The 10124-nt window shown below is 59.8% G+C and overlaps 2 protein-coding genes across 3 annotated transcripts; one reads left to right on the forward strand and one right to left on the reverse strand.

Annotated features, from left to right (window-relative positions):
• Positions 1 to 6: 6 nt before the first annotated feature.
• On the reverse strand, positions 7 to 7604 carry KAT2A (lysine acetyltransferase 2A). Of its 2 annotated transcripts, none has more exons than XM_046676176.1 (18): positions 7121 to 7604; positions 6858 to 6981; positions 6367 to 6512; positions 6172 to 6261; positions 5700 to 5881; positions 5416 to 5607; positions 4427 to 4533; positions 4117 to 4227; positions 3888 to 4024; positions 3593 to 3801; positions 3252 to 3378; positions 2269 to 2379; positions 1699 to 1842; positions 1329 to 1443; positions 1200 to 1236; positions 1057 to 1120; positions 836 to 920; positions 7 to 675 (listed from the first exon to the last, which is right to left on the reverse strand). In XM_046676176.1, exons 1-18 carry the CDS (start codon positions 7457 to 7459, stop codon positions 482 to 484), a joined length of 2514 nt encoding a protein of 837 aa, XP_046532132.1. In that variant the 5' UTR covers positions 7460 to 7604; the 3' UTR covers positions 7 to 481. The 2 variants fall into 2 exon arrangements, with proteins under 2 accessions (XP_046532132.1, XP_046532131.1); XM_046676175.1 differs by having other exon boundaries at positions 3888 to 4027.
• A 331-nt stretch (positions 7605 to 7935) lies between these two features.
• On the forward strand, positions 7936 to 10053 carry HSPB9 (heat shock protein family B (small) member 9). Its single transcript, XM_046676179.1, has one exon. It carries the CDS (start codon positions 8808 to 8810, stop codon positions 9288 to 9290), a length of 483 nt encoding a protein of 160 aa, XP_046532135.1. The 5' UTR covers positions 7936 to 8807; the 3' UTR covers positions 9291 to 10053.
• The last annotated feature ends 71 nt before the right edge of the window (positions 10054 to 10124 follow it).

Here is a 10124-nt window from a genome sequence, read left to right on the forward strand (position 1 = left end):
ACACAGAAGAAAAAAAGAGCTTTATTGTTCCCTCCAAAGGATTAATGCCAGGAAATGAATGGTCCCCACGCCCCCCACCCCTGGGGGACAGACAGAACAGTGCAGGGGGGGCAAGGAGTGGTCCCTCCAGTTCAGGTTGAACTTCCAACCTTGAAGCCCCCTCACTCAAACTAAAATTGGCAGTCCTGCCCCTGGGGAAACAGCGACCAGGGCCACGCCCTGGCCTCCCAGTCTCCACAGCTCCACAGGGACCAGGCCTGGGGACCACCAGCCACTCTAGCGGGGCTGGGTCTCACACCCAGGAGACCCCTCCCCAAGGTCAGACACAATGAAGGGTGGGACAGAGCTGCAGGCTTTGGGTGCCTGAGGGTCCCGAAAGGGCTGCAGGGTCCCTGGCTGGAACGTGTCAAGCTGAGAGGGCCCCGGGCGCCAGCTCAGAGCCCGAGGTGGAGATGTCCCAGTGAAGGTGGTCCAAAGTGGACTACTTGTCGATGAGCCCCCCCTCCTTGAGCTTGAAGTAGAAGAACTTCTCCAGGGCACTGGCGCAGCGGCAGTACTCGCTGTCCGGGGGGTTGTACTCGCGGCAGTTGGCGATGACCCGCTGCAGGTCAGCCACAAAGAGCTTCCGCGTCACATAGTAGCGGCTGCGCAGCCGCTCCGTCATGGTCTTCAGGTCTGGGCAGCAGGAGAGAACGGGCACGCCTTGAAGAGACTGAGGAGAGCGGGGCTGCCCGCCGGGGTGGGTCACCGGGGCCTGTGTGGCCCAGTGAAGGCAGGAGCAGGAGTCGATTTGGGGGCAGAAGTGGAAGGAGGGGATCGAATGGAGCGTCCTCACCGATGGGGAAGCGGATGACCTCATAGTAGTCCGGGGCCTCCGACTTCTTCACGGGCTCCATGAAGGGCCAGGCACTGGGGTGTGACTGGAGAGGAGAGCCAAGCTGGGGCCAGGCCCACGCTGCCCCATGCCCAGCTCGTGACTGCCACCCACCCCACACTAGGCCATAAAGCCACAGCCACTGGCGCAGGGACCCCCAGAAGGGAACCTGGTCTCCCCACCTTGATCTGGGCCAGCAGGTTTTTGAGGGTTGTGTAGAGCTGGTCAGGGTCCTTCAGCTCCTTCCTGGGGTGAGAGATGCCACGTCTGCGGCTCCTGATCCCTCTGCCTCCCCCAACACCCTCTCCCGCCACACAACACTCACCCCTTCTCCTTCCCAAGCGGCTTCCAGCCCGTCTCTCCTGCAAAGCGGGCAGTGGGGAGAACATCCCTAAGAAAGCCTGATACACCCCAAGCAGCGCACCCTGCTCCCCCCACCAAAACCCCTGCTCACGGATGCCAGGGACGCTCTCCACAGGGATCTGCCTCACGCCTTCCTTGAAGCAGCTGAGCCCGGGATAGACCTTTCGGATCTGGGCCTGTTTGCGCTCAATCAGCTTCTTGATGATCTGAGGAAAGGAAGGGTCTGAGGGGGAACCCGGCCCCAGCCACAACCCTCCCAGGGCCACTGCCAGGTCCTGCCCCTCCCCTCCTAACTTCTCCAAGAGGCAGAGCAAGAAGCAAGGTCTTGGCCCGTCCCCACCTCACACACGCACATGTGGCACCCATCCACACGTGTGTTCACCCCGACTTGTACATTCACGAAAAGCCCCATGGACAAGTCCAAGAGTGTGCGCGCGCGCGCACACACACACACACACAACCTCCTTCTGCTTCTTGATGATGTGGGACAGCTCCGTGTAGGGGATCCGAGGATTGAGCTCACACTCCATCAGTGTTGCACCCTCGTAGTCCTTGATATAACCCAGGTAGCGGCTCTTGGGCACCTTGATGTCCTTGGAGAAGCCCTAGGGAGGGGACAGTTATGGCCCAATCCATCAGCAAGGCTTTTCCAGCTTCAACGGGCCCCCCCCGCAGGAGCACCTGAGGGGCAGGGCATGCCATGTCCCCTCTTCCCAATTCCTGGACCCCCTATGGTACCCAGCACAGAGCTCTGCACTGTGCAGCCTCGATTACTCTGTCCCTGGAAAGGTTCCAGGTCAGCTGCCCCTCCCGACTCACCCCTGGGAGCCTCCCGATTCTTCCCTACTGCCCGACAGGGCCCTGTGCTTCACTGGGGCAGCAGCAGCGGGAGGGAGACGGGCATGAAGGACTTCCCCACAGGTGCTGAATGGAACAGGGGACACGAAGGGACTCCCACTGCATCCACACCAGGGGGCTGGACAGAATGACCCACAGACCCTGGTAGAGGGCGGGGGCGGGCTGAGGGTCACCTGCTTTTTAAAGTAGCCGATGGCGTACTCGTCGGCGTAGGTGAGGAAGTAGAGAATGTTGTGTTTGATGTGATACTCCTTCAGGTGGTTCATGAGGTGAGTCCCATAGCCCTGGGGGGAGGGGAGCAGGGCTCAGCAGGGGGCGCGGGCCCAGCACTGGAGGGGTCTCAGGAGGGCCCAGAGCAGAGGGGGCGGACTGGACGGGAGGTGGGGGGGGGCAGCAGGTCCAGGGCAGCTAGGAGGAAAGGCGGCCAGAGGAGGAAGAGGAGCTTATGCGGAGAAGAGTGGAGGACCCCAGATTTCTAAGCGCCTCTTCTGGGCCAGGTGTGGTGCTTCACAGACCACTTCTCACATTACCCCAAGAGGCAGGTATCACTACCCCCACGCGACAGTAAAACCCAAAACTCAGCAACGTGGGAAATGGTCAGACGGCCAGCCACGGCAGGGCCAGGATCCAAACCCAACCAGGAAGCTCTTGTCCCCAGGCCACTGATTCCCAGTCCCTGAGCCTCAGAACTGGGGGAAAGGCCAAGGGGAACGACAAGGCCCTGCTCATCGCAGCGTCTGAACCCTGCAGAGACACTGTCTCCCACACACGCCAGGACCAGTGAGGCAGCAGCAGACCTGGATTAGGCTCAAAGGAGAACAAGGGACCCGACTAGTGAGTCTGTTGTGATGATTAAAGGGCAGAAACCAGGACTAGCACCCAGCGCAGGGCTACTATAAAAAGGACTAACTCCCCAACGTACGCGAAGGTTCTGGTGATGAAAGAAACGTGGGACCATTTGAGCGTGGCTGCTTCTTGGGCTCCATTCACCAACAGGTGTTGCCTTAATCCAGTTACCAAACTACAACTGCCACCTGGTGGGGGTGTGAGGAACTGTCTGGCCATTAACAGGAGGTTTGAGGGCCTGCTGTTCTGACCTGATCCAAACTCAGAAGCAGGTGGTGGGATGGGGCTAGGGCCACAGGCGTGCGCTCACCTTGACCTGCTCATTGGAGGTGACAGCACAGAAGACAATCTCCGTGAAGCCCTGGGTGGGAAACATGCGGAAGCAGATCCCACCAATGACCCGCCCGTCCTTGATCAAGGCCAGAGTCTTATGCTTCCTGAGGGGAGAGGGGACAGGTCACAGCCCTGACCTGTCCCCTAAATGCTCCCCAGTCCCCACGGCCCTGGGGGCCTGAGCTGTACTCAGTGCTGGGAACTGAGGAGCAAGAATTCCCAAAGGTTGGAGGAAGAGGCCAGGGAGAAATGGGGAGGCCAAGGAGGAGAGGCGCCTGGGTGTGGTGCCCTGGGGTTTGGGCTCTGCCAGGGACGCACGGGTCAAAGACGAGGCGGGCGATATACTCCTTGGGCATGCGCGGCAGCTGGTGGGAGAAGACATTCTGCAGCCCCACAAGCCAGAGCAACACCCGCCGGTTGGCCTTGGGTGTCAGCGAGTTGCCGATGACATGGAACTCGATGATGCCGCGGCGCTCCTCCAGGCGGGCTGTCTCGTCCCGGGCTGCGTTGGCTGACAGCAGGCTCGTCTGGATACCAGAGGAGGGGTGGTGAGCTAGGGTCTTGGTGGGTGAGGCCCCCTTCCCCGCATCAGTTAGCAAGCCAGGCCGCCCACCTCGGGCCCCAGCATGGCGGCAGGGTCAGTAATGGTGAGCATGACCTCGTTGACCAGCTCCATGGGAATGTCGCCCATCACACGGAGCCGCTTGGCATCCTCCAGGGTCAGGTTCTCTGGGAGCTTCCTCTTCTCGCCTGCTGGGGAGGTTGGCAAGGTCTCCCAAGGATGGGGAGAGAGGTCGGGGGAGGGGTGAATGAGGAGCAGATGTCAGGGGTCAAGTACCCACCTGGCATGGGCTCAGCCCCTCCAGAATCCAGACTCAAGGAGCTGTTGCTGCTCCCACCCATGGTGGGGCTGAAGATGGGGGCACTGGGAACAACAGCTGCGCTGACTGTAGCTGAGAGACAGAGAGAAAAATCAGCAGACGGGGTCAAAGGTGTTGGTGGGTCCTGAAAGGGATCCGGGCCCTCCAACCCCCGGGTGAGCCGTCCTGCACTTCCTCACTGCTACCACTCACAACCCGTCTTCCACAGCGGGGGCTGAGCTCAGTCAGGCAGGCCAAGCAGAGATCCTGCAGGGCCTGCTGTGGTACATACCTGGCCGGGGCACCAGCTGGGTCCCCTCTGAGGGCGGCATGGTGAAGCCCGACTCCCAGATCGGAGAGTTTGCCCCATAGATCTCCTCCTCCAGCATGGACAGGAATCTGTGGGGAGGGTAGGTCTGTCTCACAACTCTGTTCTCCAACCAAGGGAGCAGCCTGGGCCAGACACCAGAGGGACTGGAGGTGGGTCAAAGAGACAGACCCCGCTCTCAGGGAACTGGGAAGCTAAGAATGTAGACAGCCTCTGCCTTGAGACTAGGGGCAGGCACAGCCCCCTGCCTTCTAGGAGTCTGTAGTCACAGGTAGGACAGGACAATCCAGGACAGAGATCAGAGGACCAGTTTCCCACGGTGGACAGCACAGGGAGACAGGGTCTGAACTGACGCTGTCCTGTGCTGTGTGGTCAGGCAGGGCACCACGTCACCCTGGGTCTCAGGATCAAAATGGGGCTCAGAATCCACCCCTCCTGCCACCTCTTGTTCCCACCTGGTGGCAGAAGAGGAGCGCCAGAGGGCCAGGATTAGTCAGCACAGGCTTCTTGAACTGGGTAGCTACAAGCCAGGCTTAAAACAAAAGGAAGGTGTGGCAAAACAGAGGAAAATCTTACAGAAAGGACTAGAACGGGATGGAAATAGGTTCCACCTCAAGTGTAAGCTCTGGTTTCTTGGAGTACTGTGGTGGGAAGGATTCTGAGGCTGTGTCCAGGCCCCGTGGGAAATAATTAGTAACATCTACCAGGGTGTGGGCAGGGGTAGTGTTAGCACTCGGGCCATGTACCTGCCATCCCCAGACTAGTACACGCAAAGGCAAATGCTAGCAAGGTGCGTCTGGGCCATGGGCAAGTCTGCCAGGTAGACGCCCAGATCCCAGAAGGCTCATGGAGGGAGAGGAGGGACCAATCCAGGAAGCCTTCCTGGAAAAAAGGGGACAACAGGGAGGATGTGAAGTTGGGGCAAAATCCTGATAGGCCAGAACGAGCCTTACTTGGGGAAGTGGGTGAGGATGAGGGTCCTCTTCTCGGGCACCAGCTTGTCTTTCTCCACCCGGAACTTCTCCAGCAGCTGCCGCCGGGTCACAGTGAAGATGGAGCGGAGAAGGCTTCGCCCAAAGACGTGAGTGGTCTCGTAGCGGGGGAGGCTATCGCAGCTCTGGGGCACATGGCAGTAACAGAGCCATCTGTGGGGAGTGGGGAGGTGGTGAGAGTGGAAACCACTGAACCCAGGTTATGCCTATGAGCCTCCCCCGCTGCTATCCCTGGCTGGGCCTACCTGGTATAGTTGACCTTGTAGGTAGCCACGTCCTCGGCCTGAGACCTCTGCCGAAACTGGGCAGGCGTCTCAAGCTTCCAGTAGTTAAGGCAGAGCAGGAACATCTTCGAGAGCTCGAACATCGTCTGCCGCTCCCGCGGAGCCAGGTGACTAAACTTGTACTGCACAAAGTTCAGCACACCCTGAGAAGGGGCAGGCAGAGACAAAACCAGGAAGGAGGGGTGAGCAGCCAGCTGGGTTCTTATCCAAAAACAGGTGTTTCCCAAGGGCAAGGGCCAGGCTCTCCGCTCACTCTGGGGCTCTCTGTGAAGAGAAACTGTGCCCTCTCCCCACTCCCATGCCCACCCTGAGGTTAGTGCAAAATGTCCTCTCTTCCTGAACCTCTCCCCTGTTCTCAGCTTGAGGATGGAGAACACAGGCTCCCCACTCTTCCAAGATGCCCCCAGTTCTCTTACCACCTTCCTCATCCCACCTGCTCAATATTAGGCTTCTCAAATGGGGGGCTGCCCAGGGAGCCCTCCACCACAGGCCGGGTCATCTGCAGGATGCATTTCCGCAGGAGCTGGAGGAAGAGGAACAGGGAGGAGTGGAGGTCAGCAGAGCTCAGAGCTGCAGATGCCCCCAGCCTCGCCTCCTTCGCTCACTCACACTCCCGGAGGAAGCTCACCTTGAAGAGGTAGAAATAGACCTGTTTAGTGTCTGTGTCCTCCTCCTTGTGAACAGACATGAACAGATTCTCCACGTCCACCACCATCCCCAGAAGCCGGTTAATCTCATCCTCTGACACATTCTCCAGGTGGGACACATGGTCAGCTACAAGGACAGATGGCAGCATAGGGAAGAAGGAACAGAAGAGATCAACAGGGCTTCCTGCCTCCCTACATTGCCAGCCAAGATTCACCTTCAGTCCCTCCAACCAGGGTGACCAGCAACGAGACTGACTGCTCCTGCGTCAGCCCTTGGGTGGCCTCTTGTCTCTTCTGGGCTGGCAAATTTCCTTTCTCCTCCCTGGGGGATACACGCTCCCAACCCAATCCCTCCTTAGGAGGAATCTTTGGTTTTTCAGAGGTGAAGCTCTGTGACACTTAAGTCATCCTGTCCAAGCAGGACCCAGCACCTGCCCACCCTCCCCAGCTCCAAGGGCACTACCTGCCTTACCCAAGGGGTGTTCACAGCTGCGGCACAGCTCGCTGAGGTTGGCAGCTGGCTGCTGCAGGTCCATGCGAGGAGCAGTCGGGGGCTTGGGGTTTTTCCAGCCATTACACTTGCAGGTTTCATTGGCCTGGAGGCAGAAGGATCAGTCAATAACCCTGTATCCCGGGACGAGGAGCCGCTCCCCAGCCAGAGCTTTGCCACCCTTCCCACCCGAGCCCTAGGATGCCCCAAGCCCCGCCCCTTCTCACCCCAGGCCCCGCCCCCACCTTGCAAGCCGAGAAGACCCCTAGCTTCTCAAGCTTCTTGGCGCGCGGCAGTCCCCGGACTTGCGCCTTCCTCTGGCTGGCGCGCTGCTGCTGGCTCAGGCCAGGTCGAGCCGGATCCCCCCCGCTCCCGGTCCCCCCACTTCCTACCCCGGGCCCCCCCGTCCCTGTGCTCCCGGCTGGGGCTGCAGCTGGGGCGGGGGCTGGTGCCGGAGTGGCAGCCGGAGTCGGGGCCGAAGCCGGGCTAGGGGCAGGAGTCGGAGTTGGGGCCGGGGCTGGAGACTGAAGGGTACGGGGCTGTACGGCCGGAGCCGGGGTCGACGCCTGGGAAGGTTCCGCCATGGCCTCCCCCGCAGCGGAGCGCAGCGCGGCGCGGCGCTCCCAGCCCTAGGGCCGCATGGGCAACGGGCGCACAGTGCGCAGGCGTCGCTGTCCCGGAGTATGATGGGAGTTGTAGTCTTCCACCGCCGGTCTCTTCGCCTCCAGCTTCCAGACTTTTCTGTCCTTTTGGTCCCAGACAACCAAGCAAGGCCCGAGTTAACACTCCAGATTGACCCCTCCTCACTTCTAGTCCCTCTTGAAGGCTTCCGACAGAGTCCAGATCGCTGTCTTCCTGGGGACAAGGAGAAGCGTCCCAGAAAACGGGCTTCTTTTTGGGGGAATCTTGGGTTCTGCCCACCTCCCGAGCCCGAGGGTGGAAGTGCAGGCCTGGGGCCTGAGGTGGCGTTAGCTCCTGTCACATCTCCCTCCCACTCCTACTCGACCCTGTCCCACATGTCCCCGGACACAGAATTGCAGCTACAGTGGAGATTAAGTAGCAACAGTTCTATTTCTTGACCTGTGAAGTGGTTTCATGGGTGTGCTCTTTTCGCGATAATTCAGCTGTACCCTTCTGTGCACTTTTCTGTATGTACATTGCATTTCAACAAAAAGGGTTTATTATAAAAGCCCTGAAAGCCAGAGGCTACCGAGGTGGGGTTGAGGTAGAGGCAGAGGAGGGCAGAAGCTTTCCTGCGTCTGGGAAGGCTCTCCTCCCACAGTGTGGGCACCACGAGGGCAGGGCCCGTCTTCATCTCTGTGGTCCCAGAACCCAGTCCTGAGCCTGGCACAGAAGGCCCAGGGTGGATGAATGAAGGAAACCGAGGAAGACGCATTCACTTCCCCATCCCCGTGTGTCACAGGATTGTGCATGGTCAGAGAACGGCATCACACTCGGATGGCTCTGTTCAGGGGACAATCCTTGCCCCCAGGCCTGATTCCTGGAAGAGCAAGAACAGGGAGACTCAATCTCATATCCGCTCTGTGCTGGTGACCACTCCAGGGTCGCGCTCACACACGTCCAGTCTCGTTTAGTCGGTCCAGTTGGGTCACGGCCCAGGGCCGCCTGGGCCCTCTGATGGAGAAGGGGGAGGGCCCGAGAAAGGGGCAGGATCCAGGATAAAAGCAGCAGCGGGCGCTCCAGGGCGGCTGACAACCTGACCCGTGCATAGCTGACGCCAAACTCTGCCAAAGCGAACCCTTATGGAAGCGAAGGAAGCCCGGCTGAACAAAGCCGAGCGGCGCAGGGGTCGCGCAGAGCCGAAGGGGAGCCGCGCGGGGCCGCGTGAGGCCCCTCCTCTCCCGGTGTCCACGCCCCTGCCCGAGCGCACGCTCCGAGCCTCGCGCCTTTGAACAGCAGTTGCTCACTCGGATGCAACGGGTCGGTAGCGGTCTCCCCAACGGGAGCCAGGTGGCGTCCCGGCGTCCCAGCGTGGCCCTTGCCGAACAGAACCAGGTGGCCACACTGCCGGTGCGACTGCTCCGGGACGATGTGGCAGCTGTGCCGGACGATGTCCATGCGAAGGATGGCTTCCAGATGAAGGTGGATGCCCGCGGCTTCACCCCCGAGGAGCTGATGGTGCAAGTGGACGGCAGATTCTTGATGGTGACGGGCCAGCGGCAACTGGAGGGCTGCAGCTCAAATGGCTACAGCTACCGCATGGCGCAGCAGGTGCACCAGCAAGTGCAACTACCGCCAGACCTGGATCCCACTGCCATGACCTGCTGCCTGACCCCCTCTGGCCAGCTGTGCTTCCGAAGCCAGTCCCCAGCGCTGCCTTCCCCTGAAGCCCAAACAGGACCGTCCCCAAAACTCAGGAGCCGCGGCTCTAAGAAGGGTTCCAACCTAGCCTGAGCCAGTAAACCACCACCGTAGTGTGCAGCAGCAACCTAGTGTCCGTGGTCTTTTCTCTGTGATGCGGTCAGAGGTAGAGATAGAACAAAGGTAGAGGGAGGCCAAGTGGTGGGCTCAGGGAGGCAGGAAAGGCACCTCAAGGTGGTGGTCCACCAAGAATCAGGCCTCTGTGGCCCTTGGAGGAAGCTGGGAGGGACAGTGTTGCCCTACTCAGCTCAGCTCACTGCCTGGACCAAGAGCCCCAGCCCTTGGCAGCTGAGAGCAGCAGCTCCAGCAGGGAGCAGCAGAGGGCCAGGAGGGCCCAAGCATCACCTGGCTCCAGAACCAGCAGAGGGCCGAGAGGCCAGGGACCAGATGACTGGACCTGGTATGGGGCTGCTGTCTTGGGCTTCTGACCAGTCCAAGGTTCTAGAGGTCATCGGTGTTCCTTCCTCTTCAGAGAAGAGGTTGAGAGGACTCAGTGCCTCATGGGCATGGTATAGACTAACCAAAAAACCCCAAAGATGTTGTTTTTGGTCTTTCAGAGACCAGCAATTTTCAAATGTAAACTGCACATCACCCCAATATAATCTGGAGGGGGTGGGGGAGAGGCAAATGCAGGACCCTCAACTGCAAACTTGGTGAGATTCAGGTCACTCTTACCTCCACTCCCACCCCATCAGAGCTGATAACAGTAAGGGCCTCTTTCTCTTGGTTACCATAACCACGAGCATCCCCTCATGGTGTGTGTGTGTGTGGGGGGGGGGGGGGGCTTTTGTTTAATAGGATTCAGTGGTTCATTTGAATTAACTTCAAGTAAGCCAGAGAGGATATGGTCTGATAAACTCTGCCAGA

Source organism: Equus quagga, chromosome 11, assembly GCF_021613505.1.
Source record: "Equus quagga isolate Etosha38 chromosome 11, UCLA_HA_Equagga_1.0, whole genome shotgun sequence".
NCBI classification, from domain to species: domain Eukaryota; kingdom Metazoa; phylum Chordata; class Mammalia; order Perissodactyla; family Equidae; genus Equus; species Equus quagga.

Coding starts and splice junctions, on each gene's coding strand:
- KAT2A (XM_046676175.1), bottom strand. CDS start 7,459: ATGGCGGAACCTTCCCAGGCGTCGACCCCGGCTCCGGCCGTACAGCCC. Junction 4,228..4,426: donor CCAGCTGGTGCCCCGGCCAG/GTATGTACCACA, acceptor TCTGTCTCTCAG/CTACAGTCAGCGCAGCTGTT. Junction 2,380..3,251: donor CCTCCAATGAGCAGGTCAAG/GTGAGCGCACGC, acceptor CCCTCCCCCCAG/GGCTATGGGACTCACCTCAT.
- HSPB9 (XM_046676179.1), top strand. CDS start 8,808: ATGCAACGGGTCGGTAGCGGTCTCCCCAACGGGAGCCAGGTGGCGTCC.